At 38.6% G+C, this 23,147-nt stretch overlaps 1 protein-coding gene across 1 annotated transcript in view; it reads right to left on the bottom strand.

Moving 5' to 3' along the window:
* Positions 1-23,147, bottom strand: part of DNAH11 (dynein, axonemal, heavy chain 11) — a 481,900-nt gene that overhangs the window by 443,310 nt on the left and 15,443 nt on the right. Inside the window, exons 7-9 of the mRNA XM_006880385.1 lie at positions 14,438-14,671; positions 12,475-12,642; positions 4,491-4,607 (exon numbers count right to left, since the gene is read on the bottom strand). Coding sequence (XP_006880447.1) covers positions 4,491-4,607; positions 12,475-12,642; positions 14,438-14,671 — 519 coding nt within the window. The remainder of the gene's footprint in view (positions 1-4,490; positions 4,608-12,474; positions 12,643-14,437; positions 14,672-23,147) is intronic.

The following is a 23,147-nucleotide window of genomic DNA, read 5'->3' as shown; positions in this document are numbered from 1 at the left end:
ACTGGCACACGACAGAGCAGAGTTTAGGGCTGTTGTACATATGGTCACTATGAGTCGCAAGCTTCTCGACGGCATATAACAACAACAACAATCCATATAAGTAAAACTCCACTCAGGTGGATGGTGGCAGCAGCAGTATCCACATAGCTGCAAGAGGTTCAGTCACTCCCTTCTCTCTCATACCCATGCCACCACCACTCAACAGGCAATGGGTAGTATTTCCCCACCGGTTCCCTACCTCATGTGCCCCCTAGACCATGTGCCTGCTGTCTTATTTTGTTTCTGGCGCTCTCAGAACATTCCTAACAGAGCCCCTGGTCTTCCATGAGCCTCCCGATTAGACGGGCACCTCCACAGACTGTGACTCTTCCCTCTTATGTGGACACGTTTATCTGACATACACTCAGGCCACATATAACCACATGTGAACATGTCAGGTCAGCAGAGACTGTCTCTCTACACTAGCCATCTCTGACTGAGTATCCTGCCTGCACCTATTCCCTAAACTGACAAAGACACCATTTCTCAGCAGGAGGTCAGACAAGCCCAAGCTCCTCTGAGGCCAGAAGAAACTCTTCTCCAGTCTGGATGCCCCACCTCTTGACATACCTTTGACACATCGTAGGCCAAAAGAGGTGTTATCTGTGACCTGGCTCACATCTTGGGCTTTGGTCACCACTCATACAAGAAAAGTCCACCACAAAGACTGGAGAGGAAAAAATCCCAAAAGGGACATCAGAAGAGACATTGAAAATTGCACTACAACATAATAAGGCCAAAAAGAAGGCAAGAAATGCTGAAGGAAAAAAAATGAATAGGAGACTTCAATGCCAATTACAAGGACAAAGTATTATAATGGAATGTGCAAAGAACTGGATATAGGAAATAGAAGGGGAAACATGCTTGTCATATCCCAAGCAGAAAGAACTAAAGAACAAATTTTAGACCTTGAGATGCAAAACTTAAGGATTCTCTAAGCAAAATCTTGAATGATGCAGGAAGAATCAAAACAACTGGAGGAATACAGAGAGTAACTGTGCCAAAAAGAATTGCTCACCACTAAACCATTTGATAAAATAGAATATAATCAGAAACCAATAGTAATGAAAAAGAAATTGAAGCTATACTGAAGGGACTGGCAAAAAAAAAAAAAATAAGGCCCCAGGAGTTTATGGAATACCATCTGGCATGTTTTAAAAAATGGATGCAACCCTGGATATGCATACTGGTCTACACTAAGAAATTTGAAAGGCAACTACCTGGCCAACTGACAGGAAGAGATCCATTATTTGTTCCGTTTCTCAAAAATGGTGATCCAATAGAATGTGGAAATTATCAAACAGTATCATTATCACATCCAAGTAAAATCTTGCTGAAAATCTTCAGAATCAGCTGGATCATTACGTAGAAAGGGAAGTGCCAGAAATTTTAGCTGGATTTAGAACTTATTCTAATTGTTTCTCTTTCTAGGTAACTTTATTTTTCTTGCTCTGTAAGCTGGATTTAGAAGAGGCCATAGCACAAGGACATCATTGCTGATGTCAGATGGCTCTTAAATGATAGCAGAGAATACCAGAAAGATGTTTACTTGTGTTTTATTGACTATGCAAAGACATATGACTATGTGGCTCATAACAAATTATGGCCAACATTGAGAAGGATGGGAATCCCAGAACACTTGTGTTCACTGTAAAACCTACACAAAGACCAAGAAGTAGTTGTCCAAACAGAAGGGAACACTGTATTGTTTTAAATCAGAAAAGGTGTGTGTCAGTGTTGTATCCTTTTCTCCATACCCATTCAATCTGTATTCTGAGCAAATAATCCAAGAAATTGGACCCTAACTAGCTTCCCTGACCACTGTGTGATCAATTCATTAAATCTGAAGGACAAACTTAGGCATCCTAGACATCCTCTATAAAGTATGTGTCTGCTATTGTGCCCATTAACCCTTTCTAGGGAGCAAGGGAAGGGTAATATCACCTAATTATTCATTTACTCTGCACTTACAATTCTTTCTCCAAGCACATGGTAACACTTTCAAGATTTTATAGGGATATTATCAAGATGCTGTCACTGTATGCAACTTTTATTGCACATATACTCTTTTACATCAACTCTAAATAAATAATGCTTTATGTTGTAACTTTTCTGAAATTAGAATGCATTATATATCATAATAATAATTTGGCAGCATTTTTTTCTTTAGTGATATACAGTATTACAGTATAATCAAAGGTGTCTCAATATCTGATAAAATATGTCAGCTAGTCCCTACCTTAATGTACAAGTTACAATAAACACTATAATCAGTGTATCTGCAATAGTGCATCTTCTGGAAAAGCTATAGGAAAATTCACACAAGGAATACTGGAAAAAATTGCTTGAGTTACATGTACATGCTCTAAACATTTGATCAGGATAAATGATGGAGGAGACTGGTGGGTGAAAATGTCCATATGGCAAAACCACCTCTTTTAGAATGTGATAATACAATATGAACAGACAATTAAGAAGTGGAATTGATGCACACCCAAGTTTACTGCTGCTTTGTTCACAATAGCAAAGAGTTGGAAACAACCCAAGTGCCCATCAACAAAAGAATGGATAGAAAAGCTGTGGTGTATTCACACAATGGAATATTACACAGCACTGAAAAACAAGGAACTCATGAAATATTATACAAAATGGGTGACCATGAAGGACATTCTGCTGAGTGAAATTTCTCAGTCACAAAAAGACAAATATGGCATAATCCCACTGTTATAAAACAGGAATGACATGGCGGTTGGGGAGATACCAAGAAAAGAGGGGATAATTAATGTACATGGCATTGAAACAGATGAGGGAGAGAACTGTATAAAAGAAATATATGATTAGGTATTACTGGCATGACAAGAGTTCAGAATAAGAGCTGCACAGTAAAGTGATCTGGGGCGGAGGGAGCTGTTTAACATAAACAAAAAAGTGATCTGGGAAGAGGCAGGGCAGGGAGGAAAATGTGCAACAACGAAGGATTGAAAATCCAAGTTCTTTATGCACTTTCATTAAAATCTCAGTTTAAAAAAAAGGGGGGTGGGGGAAGAAGAGGAATTGACAAATCAGAACATGATGGACCATGAAGAACGAAAACACGTTAAAGAAAAAGTGAGGGGGAAAAAGAGAATTCAAAAATATTACAGTAAAGGATTCAAAACTAAAAAAAAATCACATTCGGTGCTATCAGTTTGGAACTGACCCACACCTGAGTCTCCAGCAGTTTAGTGGAGAATATAAATTGCATGGGAGGAGACTGTCCATCTGTGTCCTGAGAAGCCAGTGGAGGATTCGAACTGCCTCTGAAATGCAGCTTTTGGTTTAGTAAAACAACTTCCCTATGGATTACACCATCAGTAAAGGGTTCTTGTCATTATTATGTGCCATCAGCTGCCTGCAACTCTTAGCAACACAGCTGTCTTTTTTCTAAACTAAATCAGATGCTTTAATTGCTTGAAAACAAGGTCCCAAAAGCTGAATGCTTTGTTAAAGTTGACAGGCAGACTCAGGAAGCAGTGAGAAATTATCCTGGAAAAGGAAAAAGTGGAAAAAACCCATGCAAATAACTCTACAGTCACTATCTCCACTCCCAAGGATAAGCTAAATGATCCAGAATCTTCTACAAGTGGAGTTAGTTCTGCAATTGCCAATCTTATGTGATTTTTTTCCCTGATCATTAGAGCAATTTTTATGGCTTATTTTTTATATATATTTGTATTGAAATATAACTGTAAATCCATATGCAATATTCCCAGGCCCCAAAGATGAGGCTGGATTTCTAAAGATGCTAACAATAAAATAATCATAAAACTTTTCTTAAAAAAATAAAGTATTTGACTTACATCAGAACCCACTTACCACAAAATAGTCAATTACTGTTGTTATTACAATGTGCTGCCGAATCACCTGCAATTCATAGTGCCCTATGTATAACAGTTCTGAAGCCTGCTAATAAGTTATCATGCTTAATAAATTGTCATAAAGAGTCCCATTGTAAACCAGGTAAACTCTGTATCAAAAAACCCTATTTGTTCCAGTCAAAGTAATAAAATGGGCATCTGAACTCATCATACATTCAAAAATATGTGATCCCAACATATGTAAAGAAAATAAATTCCTGGGTTAATATAGCTTTACCTTTTCACTAGTACTTAATTTTGAATCAATATCTCATAGACCATGTCACATGTAATATAAAAAGAATAAGACCTGAAATAATGAGAAAGCAAGGAAATATCAATAATTCAGTATCCTAAAAATTATTTTGTCCAAAGCAAGCACTATAATTTATTAGTATAATATTCAAAGTTTATTATTCAGTGAGTGGGATTTGAAGAAAACGTGACTGGTTAATATTCCACCTGGATCATAAAAAAATGTGTTCACCCTTTTCACCTACACTCTGAATTAGTAAATAGTAAAACATTTTTATGATTTTTTTTTCCACAACTAACCTTAAATGAAGCTTCTAAACCATTGCAGTTAAAGAATCCTTCACAAAGAATTGCTCCAAGTCTTCTGTCAAAATCCAGAATTTTGGATTTAAAAACAATATAATCATCTTCAAATTCCTACAAAATACAAAATAATACATCAGTTTATAGGGAAGAATCCAACAGTGAAAGCAAACTATCACATCAGCATGGACATTTTCCCCCCCTCTCTAGAAATTAATTTTTATCACAAGATCCCAGAGAGGCTCTAGAAAGAGGTAAATGGAACTGAAATTTTAAGGGGCAGCTTCTTAGAGAAGCTTAAATGATTTACACTATTCCCAGGCTCAGTAACAGTGCTTAGCCCCTAAGGTCACATCTGAATCTGTCCCATTCCTCCCAACTCATTTTGATTACAAATGGGGGGAAAAAATTGGTTTTTGGGTTTGTTTGGGTTTTTTTTTTCTGAAAATGAAAAACCACAACTGTCCTCATTAATTCCTTGAGGGATGTGGGTGTACATGCATGTGCACGTGTACTGAACTAGAAATGACTTTGCTTTTCATGGAGCAGAAACATTCACAGGCGTACAATTTTTTTTTTAGATGAGAACAAAAAATCCACAGGTCTATAAGCAAGCGTCATTGGCAAAACAGAGGAAATCAAATACTCTGACATTTTCCCAGTTTCTTATTAATATGCCATTTACAACCCCCAGTTTCCTCCTAGTACATATCCACCCACTCCCATAATTAGAAAGACTGAAACGGTGTAAGAATAACTATCACGTTCACAGTTCTTAGTGAAGAAGTCTCAGAAACATTGTGGTGCTTTGTAGTCAAGTGGATATACAACACAGATGCAAAGCCTGGTAACCCCCAAGAGCTAAGCCTCTACCTAGGAATAGTAACAGTGATAAAGATGATGATGGATAATATTTATTTTATTTTTAAACTTCTACTTTATTAACTCAATTCTTACAAGAATATATATAGTGTTGTCATGAAGTAGAGACCATATATTCAAGGGTGGAAATGCCACCTAATCTTGCACCATCTTCATAATTAGCTGTGGTTTGGACCATGTGATCTTGGGTTTCTCATTGGCTGGTACTAGTAGCAGATCACCGGCCCTTTCTTCCTAGTCTTAGCCTGAAAGCTTTGCTGAAATCTTCAGTTCAGTTTCATGGCCACATTACAGATGAGTGGTGTTTCATTACAGATGAGTGGTGGCTACACATGAGGTACACTAACCAGGAATTGAGGCCAGGTCTTCCACACAAATGCTCCCCAAATATAATGTAGATAATGTTATAGGAAAGTGAACTTAATATAGGTAAGAAAACAACTCGGAGAAGTTGTCCAAGGTCACACCATGTGTAAATGGCAACACTAGGATTTAAAACCAGGCAACTTGGCTTCAAAGCATACACTCCCAATTTCACAAATCCTGGAAACAAAGTTCCAGCACTCCAGCTAGCATACAATGCAATGCTATATTTAGCATCAAAAGGAAGTCTCTATTTCTCCTGAATTACAGCCAAATAGTCTCTTCAAGGATCACTGACTTTTAAGAGTAAACCAAATTTGCCAACAAGTTGTAACAAGCCTAATTTATTCCTCTTCTTGGTTTGGTAACAAAGAGAATACCACTTAAGATCTGCAAACATTACTTGAATACTTAATAAATAAGCAAGGAGCCCAGAGAAGAAGAAAAAAGTGTCAACTGCCATCCCTGGTACCTCACTCTCACGCATTTCCTAACTCCTGAAACCTACATTAAGAACTTCCAGGGAAACAACTTCCCCTGTTATGTCCCACAGGGAAGTCAAACTTGTACAAATCAGAACACATGATCTCAATAAGGCTGCTCTGCTTTTCCGTTTTTAGCACAGGTGATGGAATATATTTGGGAAAGGTTAGTGGTGATGGTTCAACAAAATGGCAAACATCAATTGTGTCCCTGGACTGTTTATGTGAAGACTGGTGAGATGGAAATTATTTTGCTACCTCTATCCTCAGAAAACCTGCTGGAGGTCAGCTGTGAGCCATTCCAACTGGATGGCACATAACAACAAAATATATTTATGACAAGAAAAAAATTGATCATCTTCTTAGAGAAACTTGGGCAATCTCCTTGACTCCTTTCATTATCCATCCAGTTGTCAATCTCCGCCGCTTCCCCCATACCTTGATTAAGGGCAGTTCTTCATCTCCACATACAGTAACTTGGTTTGGATCACCACGGCTGCTCACCTGGATTTCTCTTAACTGATCTTTTTGCCTCTGAGCTTGTCCCTCCGATTCATTCTTTAAATGACAGCCTTATGATCTTTGGAAAGTATACATTCTACCTTGTCACCCTCATGCTCATAATCCTCCAAAGCCTCTTCAATACTGTTGGGATGACATTCAAAAGTCTCAGCATAATCTATAGAGTCCTGGTCAGCACCTTACTACACCACAACTGTTCTCCCTCGCCCACTTTCACATGCCAGGATCTAGCCAATTACATTCTTTTTAAAATAGAACTATTTTTGCTTATCTCTTTGCTTCCATCTACACTTCTCTTAACTCATCCCTATGTGTTCTTCAGTTATTCTTATCATCCCCGCTGGAGAAGGGCCCTTTTCAAAGGGCTCTCGTAACACATAGTACTTTTCACACTAGCACTTTATACACTATCTTACAATCGTATACCTGGTTTTCCCACTAGATTTTAAATTCTATAAGGGCTAAGTATAATTTTTTCACAGTTATAATACAAACATTTAATAGGGCACCCAGGCATAGCTATATCTTCATAAATGCATCATGAACAATAGATGATGTCATTTTATTATTTTAAAAAATCATTGTTTCTACATTCTGAAAACTGACTTGCTTTGTGACCTGAGAAAGCATTGATAGGTTTTGATTAGAGAAAGGTCATATTTTGACTTAGATTTTAAAAGGCTTATTCAGGCAGCTGAATGGATAACTGTCTCTACAGGAATTGAGACAGACAGTGAGAGCAGTACAGACAAACGCAATATCCACGTCAGAGATGAGGGCAATCTAATTGGAACGTGAAAGACAGTCTGGTCCTGGATTGATTTTCAAGGTATTCTGGTAAAATTTATGTTTGTTTTGAGTAAAAAAAAAAGGGGGGGGTGGCAGCATATTAGAGATGCCACAATGGGTTCTGTTTAACTCACATATTACCTATGCCCCTGATTTCTTCTACACCCTACAGATGGCACATAACAACAACAACAGTCTAGTGCAGTTTAATGAGGTTGGGAAGGCAGAGAGGAATAGGTTTGAGGAGGTGGTAAATCAAGGGTTAAGTTTTTGTTTTTGTTGTTATGTGTTTCCGAGTTTCTTATGACTCATAGCAACCCTATATACAACAGCTCTGAACTCTGCTCTATTCTGAGCGAACCTTATCGTCCCTGATAAACCTACTCCCATTCCCCCAGTCACTGAGTCAATCCATCTCAGCCAGGGTCTTCCTCTCTTGCACTGTGCCTCCACCCTCCTAAGCATTATGTCCCTCTCCAAGGACTGGTCCCTCCTTGCAACATGCCCAAAGTCTGTTGGACAGAGGTTCAAAATCCTTGCCTCTAAGCAGTCTGGTTTCACCCTTTCCAGGGCAAACCTGTTTGTCCTCCTAGCAGTCCATGGTATATTCAATACTCTTTCAGCACCACAAATCAAAGAATATAACCCACAAAGAATGTAAAAGGTCATTGCAAAGATAGAAGAGGAAGAAAAGACCAAGACGTATGTCAGAAGAGATATTGAATATTGCACTAGAATGCCAATAAGCCAAAGCAAAGGGAAGAAATCAAGAAGTTGAGCTGAACAGAAGATTTCAAAAGGGCAGCTTAGAAAGACAAAGCAAAGCATTATAATGAAATATGCAAACAGCTAGAGTCAGAAAATTAAAAGGGCCGAATTTGCTCAGTATTTCTTAAGCTGAAGGAATTGAAGAACAAATTCAAGCTGGGAGTTGCAATACTTAAGGATGCTCTGGGCAGAATATTAAATGATCCAGGAAGCATTAAAAAAAATATGGAAGGAGGACTATACAGTCATTGTACCAAAAAGAATTGGCTGATGAAGAATTTCATAAAACAATGTGTGAGCAAGAGACTGTAGTGATTAAGGAAGAAGTTCAAGTTGCTCTGGAGGAATTGGCAAAAAACAAGACCCCGGGAATTGACAGCATATCAACAGAAATATTTCAACAAATAGACGCTGCCCTGAACATGCTCACTGAGTTGTGTCAGGAAATTTAGAGGACAGCCACCTGACCAACTGACTGGAAGATATTTGTATTTGTTCCCATTCATAAAAAAAGGTGACCCAACAGAGTCCAGAAATTATCAAACAGTATTGTTAATATCACATGTTGAATAGCTATTTGGAAATATATGTTTGAGATTAAGAAATATTTTTTACTACCAAGTATATGGTTAGGTGTAAGCTTTTGGAAGAGGTATTTATTCAAGTTGAGAAAGTATACGTCTATTATTTTTTATTATTATTATTAAACTATTCTTTTTCAAGAATGAGTGTTGAATTTTATAAGCACTTTTTCCATATTATTGCAGAATACAATTATGAGATTCCTTAGTTTTCAAATATTAAGCTGTGGGGGATAAATCAACTTGTAGCAATTCTTTTATATATTGTTGAAGTCTAGATGCTAATAACTAAGGAGTTTTTTTTGCATCTATATTTATAAAGGTTACTGGTCCACAGTTGTCTTTTTTGCACTGTGTCAGCTGGTTTTGGTATCAAGGTAATTCTTGTTTTATGTAATGCATCACAAGGTGGCCATTTTTCTTCAATTTTCTGGAAGAAATGATGCACAGTTGATGTAATTTCTTTCTAAATATTAGGTAGAATTTTCCAGCAAAACATTTTAACTATGGTTACTTTTGAGGGTGCTTAAAATGGAAACAAATTCTTCTTTTAACTTATTGAGACATTTAAACTATTTCTGTATTAAAATGTAGGAAGACTGATTATGGTAGGATGCAGCCATAGTACTCCTTGAAGCCAAGGATGGTGAAGCTTCATCTCACATACTTTGAGCTATTCCTTGGAAAGGGATATTATGCTTGGAAAGGTGGAAGGTCAGTGGAAGAAAGGAAGACCCCAATGAGGTAGATCGATAAAATGACTGCAGCAGGGCAATGATGAGAATGGCATAGGATTGGACAGAATTCAGGTCTGTTGTTCCAAGAGTTTCTGTGAGACATTCTCAACTCGACAGCCTCTAACGTGTAACACATGTGGGAGAAAGATGGGCAATCATATCCTTTGCAGTTTGCAATCTCTGAAAACCTGCTGGCAAGTCGGATTTTGACCCAGTCAGTCAGGACTGTACAGCATATAACAAGAACAAGCAGCAACCCATAAGAATGGGGGAACACAGAGGATGGTTGCAGTGAAAGGGGGTGGATCTGGGGGATGGGTACATGTATGTACACACATGTGAATGTAAAATATTGTCCCATAAAAATTACCAACTGGATTTCATCACAAAACTAAAATACAATGAACTCGACTAATGGCATAAAAATGAACAGCTTATTTAAGGAATAATACGCAATAGTCTGAGAGAACAGTATTAAACATACCATGGACCACCAAAAGAACATACAGGTCAGCTTGGAGAGGGTGAAATCAAGTTTCTCCTTGGAGGCAAGGATTTTGAAGCTCCGTCTTATAGACTTTAGGCACGTGGCCAGAAGGGACCTACCGGTCCTTGGAGAAAGACATCATGCTTGGAAGGATGCAGGGACAGTGCAGGAGAGGAAAACCTTGGATGAGATGGATTGATACAGTAACTGGGGCAGTGAGGGTGTGTTAGAGTCAGTGAGACTGGCGCAGGAGAGGACAGGCTTCAGAGCTGCTGTACCTAGGGTCGCTATGAGCTGTGGGTGACTCAACGGCACATAACAAGAAGACAATGGTAAGGAAAGAAGAAAAGGTCTTCTTGAACACAAGTACCAATTAACTGAACTTTCACTAACTTGTGTTTTCATTTTAAAGAATGGCCTCACACCGGAGCTTCTAGAATCTTTTTACTATCTAGGAGGATGAACGGGAGCTGCAAGAACAAGGCATTTGGATGGGAGCTGCAAGATCAAGGTGTTGCTGTCTCCAACCTAGATCTATCTAACCCATTTGCAAAGTAAAATGGACCCCCTAAAATCTTTTTTAAATATGAAGCAGATCTATACGGCAAGAGAAAATAGATATTTTTTTCTATTCTTTTTTGTTTATGCCTGGGCAGGCTTTGAGAGAAAAAAAAAAAGATGGGTAGAACTGGGATTTGGGGCACTGCCAAGGAAGTGACATCCCAGGGGTGGTGCAAAGAGTTAACCTGTTTTGCTAAAAGAACGGCTGGAGGCTCAAGTCAACACCCAGAATCACTTCAGAAAGGCCCCTAAGCTTCCACCCAATCAGCCTTCACATGTCTTATGGAGCACAGTTCCACTCCTGACACAACAGAGTTGTTAGGGGTTGGACTCAACTCAAAGGAAACTGGTAGTGGTGACACAGTGGCATCTGCTAAGCAAACACACCTGAGCACCTCATGTAGGCTCCACCCACAATCTTCCTCTTCCTGTGACCCAAGGGCCCTTCCCTGACAATCTCATGAGTCAGCAGACACTTCCCGGATACTAGACATTTTACAAGACTCTGGGGATGAGCTCTGATTGGTCATCATCTTGCTCCTAGGTTACTCCTCCTTTTCCACAACTGCTTGTCGACAAAGCAAGGAGTCCCTAGCAATGTGTAAAGCATCCTTTACCATTAACTCCACTTGCCAAGACCGGACTACAGTTGAGAGGAAGAGTGCAAACAGTTAAGTGTTCATCTGCTAACCAAAGGCATCGTGAGAGAGATCTGGCCATCAAGCTCTGAATAAATATTGTATAAGACCATTATTGTAGAATGAGTATTAGGATCCAGGAGGGGTGGGAGAGGCTGGAAGCAGAGGGATGTAGATGTACAGGAGGAAGAGAGGATTAATCATTGGGTTGTACAATTTGATGGGTGGGAGAGTGAGGGAAATTGAAAAAAATTTGTTTGAATTTGTATTAGAATTTTGTAAATAAAAATTTTTGTGTAAAAAAAGGAAAAAAAGTCAGCCTTGGAAACCCAAGGAGCACAGTTTGATTCCAACACACACGGCGCCACCTTAAGTTACTTACTCAACAGCAACTGTGTATGTTTAAGTTTGTTAACCATCTTTTCTACAACGAACATATTGTTCTCACACATTTTGGAAAGAAATCAATTACTCAGCTAACTATAAACATAACAGTGACTAAATTCATATTCCATACAAAACAATGAGGAGATCAGCTACACCCTCTTTGTGTGCCCCAGTGTCACTGCTCTTGGCAAACCCCTAAAATTAAGCTATTTTTATCTTGAGCTGCAGGAATGCTCACAAGTCTACATGATAACTTACATACTAGAAGGGACACAGAATAAAAGCAGCTTAAATTAGGAAGCTCCCCCCCCCCACCTCCTAAATGGGAAATGGGAAATTTTTAAAACCTATCAAGAATAACAATTAAAAACTGTTAACAGCTGCATGCTTTTAAATAATATATGTAACAGAGTCAAACCAAATGTTCAAATAGGAAAAAAAAAGTAACAGCAAATCATTCAGGGAAATGTTAAAATAACACATGCATATTACATGTAGATCAGATAACCAGATGAAAAGGAATTAAAGTTGTAATTTTTAATAAACATAAATAAGAAACACATCCAGACTGAAGTCCACTGTTATATTAGATACAGGTCTTTACTAAACAGGCAAGGCCCAAGTCTTGGTTCATGACTGACCACTAGGTAGCCAAGAGAGGCTAGGCCAGTCAATGTACGCCCTTCAGTTCTGGACAGCGTGGACTGGGTAGTACTCATTATACTCCCTGCCAGCTTTAAACAAACAGAACTCTATAATAGAAAAATTAAAGGTATAGTATTACCATGTTACTATAATCAGATGGGTCATATGTGCTCTGTTTAAAAACTTGACAAAGTTCCACAAACTCTTCACTCATCTTGTAAACTTGTTCATCTAAAATTGCTCCCTTGGTACCACCAAATTCAAGTCGTTCCAGCTTTTCAAATTCCAGTATGGTGTCAAATATGTCCTTTGTAAAAACATAGTAAAGATGTGAACATCAAATTGAGTAGTTAGAGATTATTTCTAAGTGTCAAAGACAGAATATTTTCAAACTTTCACAATTTGTGAGTTAATGAGCATTCTTATGATGGAAAAATTAATGATTCAAAGGACCTAAATAACTTCTAATTGCCAATATTAAATCCCACTGTCTTATTTTCTAAAAACTCTCTCACAGTTCATGAAACATCCAGCTTAACAGAGCTAGATATATAACCTAATTTTTATATCCTTCTAATTATTTTCCAAAGGCTGGAAGGCAGTACAAGCCCACAAGCTGCCCTGTGAGAGAAATATGGGCAATGTGTCCCATGTGATATACAGCTTCTGGAAACCTCTGCAGATTCCGCTATAAGTCAGTACCAATTTGACAGCAATGAGTTGCCGTTTTGTTGCTGAATCCCAAGTCAGGGAGCCCTCGTGGTGCAGTGGGTTTGCCTACCTAAAGGTGATATGTTTGATTCTCCACTTTGAAACCTGATGGATGGTTACCATGAGACCAAGACAATTTAATGACAGAGTTGTTTTATTTTTTTTAAAGTCATAAGTCAGATCACCATCAAAGCTTTATAATTAAAAAGGAGCCCAAAAGATTATTATGAACATGAGATGTAAGTTGCCCTTCATCAGACATTTATCACCCAGAGATTTTAAGAAGCAAGGACTAAGGTAGATTAAGGAATAACAGTTTTTGAAATGTAAAGCTCCAATTTTCAATGACATTCAGTAAATCTTATTAAAAATACCAAGATTACTGGAAAGAGTTTACAAATAGCCAGTATTATCAGTCTAAACGTTATTTTTTTAAAAACCTTAACCAGTTTATTCCACAAAAGAATGTGTATGACAGGGAAAGGAGAGAAGAGGGGCAGAAAAAGAGAAGGGGGAAAATCACTGATGTAGCAGAGGTGAGGGGGTAAAGGGAGTGAAGTAATGGGGGCTTGAAAAGATGGCTTATAATAGGCATAGAGCAACAGTATTTAATTATATAAAATATAATGTATATGAATGATTGCGTAAAACAGAAAGTAATTCCATTTCTGTAAATAGCTTGCCTCCGGAACCCCTATGAACCTCGAGAAAGGATGAAAGTGACACAAGTGCTGAGGACTTTCGTTCATAGGGTCGCTATGAGTCATCTACAACTCAATGGCACTTAACAACAATAACAGCAATGCATAAAACACAATATATATGAATGACTAAATACAAACCAATAAGAAATTTAAAAATAAAAGGAAAGTGTGCGTGTATATATGCACACATGTTTTTCATGCAATGCTTGTCTTAAAGTACTTTTAAAACAGTCATACAAAGTACATATTAACTTGTGTGGGGTTCTCCCCCTTTCATGAATGATATAATTTCTGGTATAAAAAAATACATATATATGAATCAAAGCTGCTTTATGTTAGTAAATGGGTTTTCAGAAATAAAATGTGAATTTCCAAACATATAAAGGGGAAAAAAATTCATTGATCCTGGTTTATCAACATTTTTCAGAAGTGAAGTAAGTGGTAAGTCCAGGGGCACAGTTGCCTAGAGAGGTTATTTTAAATTTAACATTATAGTGGGATCAAAATTAACAAAAGAACAGTCAAATTAAAGCTGTTCAAATCATCTTTATACCCCTGGCTTAGTGCCCTCCTTCAAGTCAGGACTTCCCATCTAGCAAACAGAATAAAGTGTGGCATTAAATATGTGAAAAGCTGAAAGATGTTTGAAAGCATCTATGAAAATATTACAAATCGGTACATAAATACCTCTATTTTCATTAAACGATCCAGAAACTTGTCAAATCTGCAAAACACCAAGTGAGACTGGAAATCCCATGGCTTTAGCTCTTTGTCTCTTGTGAAATAGCATTCCAGTTTCTTCTGATAGTTGAAGAAAGAGTTTTTGAAAGTCGTTAAGACGCGAAGAGCAACCTGCACCTTTTCTAGCGACTCTTCAATTTCTCCCTTCAAAAGGTCCTCAGGTGAAAGATAAGCTATTGCCTAGGATTGAATTGGAGGAAATAATGATTTTAGAACACAGTAACCATTTTAATGTGACCCTCTCTGTCTCAACAAGTCAATAAGAAATGACAATGTCTAGAATAAGGCCAGCATTGCAGTGAGACAAGAAGCAGAGAATCTAGAAATTCACACACTTGGGTTTCAACCATACATTTATTTATATGTTAGAATGATCTGCAGAAAACTCATACCACTTTTGGTTTTATATACTTTAACAAAGAATAGTTCTTTTTTGTTATACCCACAGGTATGATAACTGTGTAATCAGAATTTGCATGAATATTCCTGCAAGTAATTATTTAGCATAATTGTCTTTTTATAGAAGGAAATGTGCAACCATGGATCAGAGGACACTAGCAAATCATTAATTCTGAAAATATAGTCTTCTCAGATGGCAGTAAAGAGATCTGTTATCACATTGGTTAGGACCTCAGCTGCTAACCAAAATATTGGTTATCCCATCCTCAGGAAAAAGATGTTACCGTCCGTTTCTGTAAAGCTTTACAACCTTGGAAACTCTATGGAAGTTCTACTCTTTTTCTCAGCCATCTCTGTGAGTTGGGATGGCATTCAAAGAAAACAGGTGTGCCTGGCAATATGGAACCATGTGCAAAGGTAAGAGGGAGATACCCCAGGTTCATACAGAATTGAAAATTATTTCAGGTTAGCAAACATTTTTTTTCCTGAGGGCTTGAGAGTTCTACCACAGAAAACTAATTATGCCACATGAACGAGTTCTGAAAAGAAAAAAGGAGAGAAGACTGGAAACAAGCAAACCAGAGCAGTTTATCCTTGTAGTTATGGGCAAATCTTCATAGACCAGTCCCCCAAGATCCCCCCAAAAGCTTCCCTCTTCAGATTCCCTATACAAACAGCTCAGATTCCCCTGTTGATGACTTCAAGAACTTAGGATTGAGGAGGTTCTTCTGAATGCTGTTTCTTCTTTGATGTGTATTAATTTCATGTGTACTAGAAATTGTGTGCCTTTAGCTCTATGGTTGCTTAGAAAGTTAGGAGATTTTAACAAAAAAGCATAATGGAAGTCACAGAGTTTAACATAACAGATGGAATGATTTTTTTTCCTTCTAAATGTAACTCTAACAATAATCCCCTTTTTTCCTCCCCCATTAATGGCAATAGCTTTATATACAGTACAGACACTATCACTATGCTGCTTATAATGTAAGAAGAAAAACATTTGGTGTCTAAATAGTCCATTGGTCAGTGTCACTCAAGTTCTTCCTTTAAACTTTCAATCTATGCTGTTACGTCCCACTCAGGCTGGATGAGAAATTGAACTCTCCCTGAAAGTCACGGCCATTGTGCACAGAACAGGGATGAGGATTTCTAGTGATCCCTTAGTTGTCGGAGTTTGAAAATATACTCTACTTTGATGTAGGTCAGGGATTCCATATACCTCTATCTGTATATGTTCTTTGTAATAACTATTCCTTTGTAGGAAGCTGAAATATCTGTGGTGGCAGACTCGGCAGCTTTCTCTCTTTCAGCAGCCCCCTGTTACCTAGTTACCTTCCCTGGAGAAACCTCCCTTGGGCAAGTCATTCTGACATTCATCTGTCTGCTTCTCAGCTGCCTCACACATAAATGAGCTAATCATGGCCAACTCGTCTCTACACAATGGCAGCTAATTTTCTGTCCACACAGGGATGGAGGAGACATCATCAGGCAAAGGTGGAGTACTCGGCATCTCAGCTTTGTCTTTATCCTTTACCTGAACAGCAGGTTCTACAAGGGAACAAACTTGAGCAGAAAACAGCAGCAGATCTGGTTGTGATCCAATTTAACAAAATCCAAAAACAAAACCAACCCACAGCCAAAAGTTGGTTACAACTCATCGTGACCCTCCAAGGGGCTGTCTATCTTTCTCCCTTGGATTTGGCGATAGATTCGAGCTGCTGATCTTTCGGTTAGTAGTTCAACACACAACGCCCTGTGCTACAAGAGCTTCAATGAGGGCCATTATGCTGTATGGTTTAAAACCAAGAAGGGAGTGCATCAGGGTCGTATACTTTTTCTATATCTTATCAATCTGTAAGCTGAGCAAATCATTCAAGAAAGAATGTGGCATCAGGATAGGAGGAAAACTCATGAACAGCAAACATTATGCACAAGACACAACCTTGCTGCTGAAAGCAAGGAGGTTATGAGGCACTCGCACAAGATCAATATATAACCTTATATCAACCATAACCTTCAATATGTCTTACATCTCAACATCAAGAAAACAAAAATTCTCACCACTGGGTCAACAGACAACATCATGATAGATTGGAGAAAATACTGATATTGTCAACAATTTTGTCTTATTGAGATCCACAATAAACACTCTTGACAACAGAAGTTAAGAAATAAAAAGATATGTTGTAGTAGGTAAGTCGGCTGTCAGAGACGTCTCCAAAGTACTGAGGAGCAACGATGTCAGTTTAAAGACAAAGGTGCACCTGATCCAAACCATAGCCTTTTCAATTACTTGCTATGCATCTGAACAGAGCTCTGGTGGCCTTGTGGCAACAAGTTGCACTGCAATCCTAAAGGTGTGCAGTTCGAGGCCACCAGCTGCTCAATGGGAGAAGTAAGGGCAATCTTTTTGTATGCAATTAACTGCCTCTGAATATCCACCAGAGGGATCAGCTATGGGTCAGTTCTGAATCTATGGTACATAACAACAATGAACAACATGCATCTGAAAGTTAGATAAAGGATCAAAGAATTGATGTCTTTGAGTTGTGGTGTTGGAGAAGATAACTAAATATCCCACAGACTGCCAAAGAATAAACAATTATGTCTTGGAGAAAGTGTGGGCAGAGTAGCTCCTGGGAGGCAAGTATGGCAAAGTTGCACCTCACATACTTTGGACATGTTGTTAGGAAGGGCTAATCTTTGGAAAGTGACATCATACTTGGAAAGGTGAAGAATCAGAGAAAGACTCTGGATGAGACAGACTGACACAATGACAGCAAAAACAGGTTTAATTATGTCAGAGATGATGAGGATGGTACAGGATTCAGACAAGATTCAGATCTGTTGTTCATAGGGTTACTATGAATCACACTAAATTTGACAATATCTAAAATCAACATATTCTTGGGACATTAAGGAATTCTGGTGGTTTAATGGTAGGGAGCACACTGGTGACTTTAAGGCATGTAATTCAAATCCATCAGCTTCTCGGAGGGAAAAATATGGACAATCTCCTCTCCTGTGATGTCCTGTCGCAGGAAGTCCATCAGAGGATCAATTATGAAAACCCACTGGAGGGTCAGTTCCAACTCGCCCGCACAGAACATGTTCTTGGGACTTTAGCCAACTTATTTGTTTCCTTTTCTGCAAAGAAGGCAATCTGAATCATGAATCTCAAGATACCTGTTTACTCTTTAACTCAGGATTATTCTCTGCTTCCTACAGTATCTGTGTGGAATATATTCAAATACTTCAGCTCCCTTTGTTGTCTCCCATTTAGTGGTATCGATACATAACACACAGAGCAGCCGCCCACCTTAGCATAAATTGGCCCTCCAGTGGCTGCTGAATTAAAGCAAAACCAAACCAAGCCACTTCTGAGTCAGGATGAACAGAACAATCCTCTTGGGCGTTCACATCTACAATGTCTACGGAAGCAGACTGCCTGGTCTTTTTCCCCCATAGTTTCACTACATGGGTTTGAACTGCCAACTTTTAGTTTAGTTATCAAGAACAAGCCCTCTATGCCCAGAAACCTTTATATATTAAAATACTGCTAACTAAGTTATTCGATGGGGTTAGGCAGCCCACACCCATATCAGTGATGGTATTCTAGTTACCTCCTCACATCTTGATTTGTTTTGTATATCTTTCACAGTATTTTACATTTTTTTTTAATCCCAGACACCTCTTCTCCATGCTCCACCTCTCAAACAGGAAATTTCCTTCACCTAGGAATTGATAGATAACAATATCCACAGTGAGGATACCAAGTTACAAAAATGTAGGACAGTGGACCAAGGGTAGAGATGAGAACATAATGACCAGGAAGTAGAGTCCGTTTTCCAGAAGAAATAGATAAGGCATTAACATCTCACAACCAAAGCACCTTGTGTTGTGATCAGATGCGACCAGGTAATGCTAGTGATGGATCCCCACACAAACAAAAATAAAATTTAAAAAATATTGTGTCAAGTCTTTGCTAGGATACGATTCTCAGTATTAGGTAATTATGCTCCATTTTATGATTGGATATAGTTATCTTGTATTGTAAATCCTAGACCCTGGTGGTGTAGTGTGTTGTGACGGGCTGCTAACTTTCAAAATTACCATTTTCTCTGTGAAAGAAAGATAAAGCAATCTGCTCCCATAAAGATTTGGAGATTTGCTCTCCATGAGTCAGAATGTACATTTGGTTTTTCTTGTAGTAAATCATAACCACTATGATGTTAAGGAGGTAGGAATAGGGAAGGTACATTGTTGAGATAGGATGCAATTTACAGGATTAGGTTATAGAGTCAGTCAATCTCTTTTGAGATATAAAAAGATTACACAAGCCAGTAGAGATTGGGGAACAGGGCTCAGTACCACTAAGAACGAGGAACCAGGAGGAGGGAATGTGTGGTGAACTGCCTAGATCCAGGAACAGCATGATTACAAGGCACATGAAGATCTTCAAAGAATGCCAGGCCTAGATGTTGAAAGGAGACAAAGACCTTCCTCCAGACCTTCCTAAGAACCTTCAGAAAAAGCAAGCCTTCTCCTAGAACAAGACCCTGACTTGTGACTTTGGTTTGTGTTTTTTTTTAATGGTCAGAAAAATTTGTATTTATAATTAGTCCACTCGACTCAGTTTAGATGATCCCAATTTTTTTTGGCAACATCCAAAGCATCATAGTCAGGAGCAAGTCGAACATAGGCCTTCTTCTCTCCATCAGGCCTAATCAAAGTGTTGACCTTTTAGCCACATCAATGTCATGGAGCTTCTTTACAGTTTGTTTAATTTGGTGCTTATTGGCCTTGCCATCCACAGTGAACACAAGTGTGTGTTATCTTCTATCTTCTTCATGGCTGACTCAGTGGTCAGGGGAAATTTGATGATGGCATAGTGGTCAAGCTTGTTTCTCCTGGGGGCGCTCTTCCAGGGGGATTTGGGCTGCCTGCGGAGTCTCAGCGTCTTAGGCCAACAGAAGGTGGGGGACCTGCAAATCTTTTTTTTTTTTTGGCTGTGGATGCCCTTCAGGACTGCCTTCTTGGCCTTTAATGCCTTTGCTTTGGCTTCAGTTTTGGGAGGGGAAGGGACTTCCTTATTCGCTTTCAGAGCCATCTTCATTCTGACTTGTGACTTTTAACTTCTAGCCTCCCAAACTGTGAAAGACTAGATTTCTGTTTGTTAAAGCCAGCTACCTTTTACAACTGATGTTGTAACAGTCTGAGATGACTAAGACAATGCATTGTATGTGTCTGAGCTCTATCTCTGGGTATGTGGTTGCTGAGTATCATCAAGTCAATTTCAACTCAGTAAAAAATAGAATTGTTCCCTAGAGGTTTTCTATCTTTACCAGAGCAGAGAATCAAGCTCTTGTCCCATGGAGTCTCTGGATGGGTTTCATGTGCCAGCCTTTTTGTTAATAGCTGAATGCTTAACTTTCTGCCACCCAGGTTCCTAGTGTAAATGATTAGTGTTAGAGAACAGATGATGGTCAACATGCAACAACGGGTTTCTATCAGAAACTAATGCCTGTAGAAATGTCAGACAAATGATGACGATTAGAACAGATTAAGAAAAACAGCCAATGGTAGAGACCACAGTCCCATGTACAGTACTTGACTATCCACCCTGGGAGCTGAAGCCCTAGCTACTGGCTGTGCCAATAAGGATGACAAAATGTGACAAAACCTCACAGTTTTTCAGTGGTAGCTGAAACGCTACAATTTTAATAAAGTATTTAAGTCTTTCAAAATGTACAAAAAAGATGGCTTTTGGTCTCTGGGTCAAATACATCTGATGTAATATCAACTTAGGGTCTCTCATATATGACTTAGGAAGGATGCAAATGTTTCACTAAAAACCTTGAGATTGACAGAAGTCATGTTCATAAAAGTTACCTAAGGAAGTATAATTAAACACACATACAACATTTATACCCAAATAAAAGATGCAAGGCACAAACAAACAACATAGTACTAACAAATACTCAATAAATAATCTTGAATTTTTTAAATGGATAATTCTCAAAGCTGTGAGTTATGGCAAAACTTCTTGTTTGATCAAAACATTGGTTAATGTTACACTGAACAATGTATCTAATATCGTCTTGAGTGGTATAGTCTTAAAGCAAGATGCACAGCTAGTCCAAAGGCTGCAGCTCACTGGTTGTTTAAATTACCAGTGGCTCCTCTGGAGAAAGATGGACAATCTCTTCCTGTGTGGTCTGTAGCCTCAGAAGCCCAGGAGCATCACAGAACAGTCTTAACTCAAAGGCAAGGAGTTCTCTTTTATCTTTCTTTTTTTTTAATTTTTAAGAAAATAATTCTTAATTATAACATTTCAGCCATAAGTAATGAAAAATGTGTACCAACAATTAGCATCAGGAAACATATGAATCAAATTATTAGTTAAGGTAAACAAGATTTTTATAAGAAGTTGCTTTCTGCAGAACTGTTCATAAGGGAAGAAGGCAAAAAATATCCAAACTGTCCCAGAAATAACAAAAATCACTTTTGAAAAGCTAGTAAAAATTTTTTTTAAAAAAATTAAATGTATAACAAATGGCATAAGTGTTTATAAGTTGAAGATAAGGGAAAGTTTTCAAAACTACAATCTTTAGGGTCAGCTATTTGGAGGAGAAGGAGTTCTGGTGGTGTACTCTCTACTGGTTCAAGTGCACCAGCTTCTCACGCAAAAGAATGCAAGTCTTGTCCTGTGGAGATCTACAGTCTCAAAAACCCGATGGAGGGTTGGATGAGTTGGAACCAGGTCGACAACAGTGGGTGAGCTAGATTTGCAGGACTCTTCCTTTTTGCACATTTTATTCAATAAGAATATGCTATAATCGCTGGCATACCATGTGTTGGGTTATAATTGGAAATAAAATATAGGCACAGCATAGTGGTGAAGAGTATCTGCCACGTAACAAGCTAGACAGAGGTGTAGGGAAAGGGACTTAATATCTCTGTGTTTTATTATTAGAAATTGAAGCCATTAATTATACCTAGGCCACAGGATTGCTCCAAGGATTAAGTCAATGTTTATGGTTAGAAAAATACGTGGCTAATAGTAAACACCATACAAGTGTTAACTACATAGACAAAAATAAATAAATGGCAAGCAACGCAGGAGGCGAGGCCATCCCAGTCCATCTCTTTGAGGTTTCCAGGTATGAAAGGTGGTTCACTGTTCATTTTTAATTCCTAACTCGCTAGAACAAACTGAGTACAAAGTCTAGGATCTGCCACATGAGGAATCAAGATAATTAAGTCAACAGAGATTTTGGACCGAAGCCTGAAATAGTAACAAAGAAACAAGAGAAGCACAATATTTCCTTCTGCCAGAGTTTGGCAAACTCTGGTCACAGACACAGATAGGGGCCAGAAATAATAGGTTTACAGGCTTATGCATAACCAAGACTCCTCCGAAGTCATCTAATACCAATGAGTTAATAACTTAACCACTGGGGTTAGCCCATCACCAGAGTTTTGCATTTTTATTATTCTCAGAGTGAGATGCAGAGTGCTAAAAATGGTAGTGGTTACAGTTCCTGATCCCACAGCAAGCATTGTGGTCTTGCACCTGGAGATTCCAGCCATTAGGACCCTGTGCCTGTGGTTACCAGTAGGGCCAAGTGAGTTACTACAAAAGCAAAGCAGAAACAGAAGGAAACCAGAGGAAATAAGACACCTAAAAGAACAGATAAGGTATTATCTCTTATTTGTTGTTGAAATTAGACTATGAGTCTATAGTTTGAACAAGAGACAAACAGCAACTAATTTTTATTTATGGAGTTCCTGTTAAGTGTATATTTGAGTGTATACATCCCACACACACACTCAAACTCAAAACACACTGCTCTGGAGTTAGAACCAACTTGTAGCTGGCTCTTCACTGGGATGCTGAGGCAGTAAGCTGCATGGGAGATTATTCATCTTTCATCATCAGAGCACTGGTGGATTTAAACTGCCAGAGGGATACAGCCTTTGGATTAGCAACACTCCCTACAGACTAGGCCACAAGAGCTTCCTTGTATGTAGCAGTAGTAGGATGGGCAATCTCCTCTTGTGCAATTAACTGCCTTTGCAAACCTGCTGGAGGGTCAGCTATGGCTCGGTTCCGACTCTATGATACTCAACAACAACATGTAATATGTATGTGTGTACATACACATCCAGTCAGAATCTCTTAACTACACTGCCTCAGAAGCTCGCGTCAGCATTCTCGTCAAAGCCAAAGGGAAAGCTACAAAGGAGGAAGTGC

The sequence above is a fragment of the Elephantulus edwardii genome, unplaced genomic scaffold (assembly GCF_000299155.1).
Source record: "Elephantulus edwardii isolate Elephantulus edwardi_28Jun2011 unplaced genomic scaffold, EleEdw1.0 scaffold00007, whole genome shotgun sequence".
In the NCBI taxonomy this organism is placed as follows: domain Eukaryota; kingdom Metazoa; phylum Chordata; class Mammalia; order Macroscelidea; family Macroscelididae; genus Elephantulus; species Elephantulus edwardii.
This window is presented reverse-complemented; position numbering and strand designations above follow the sequence as displayed.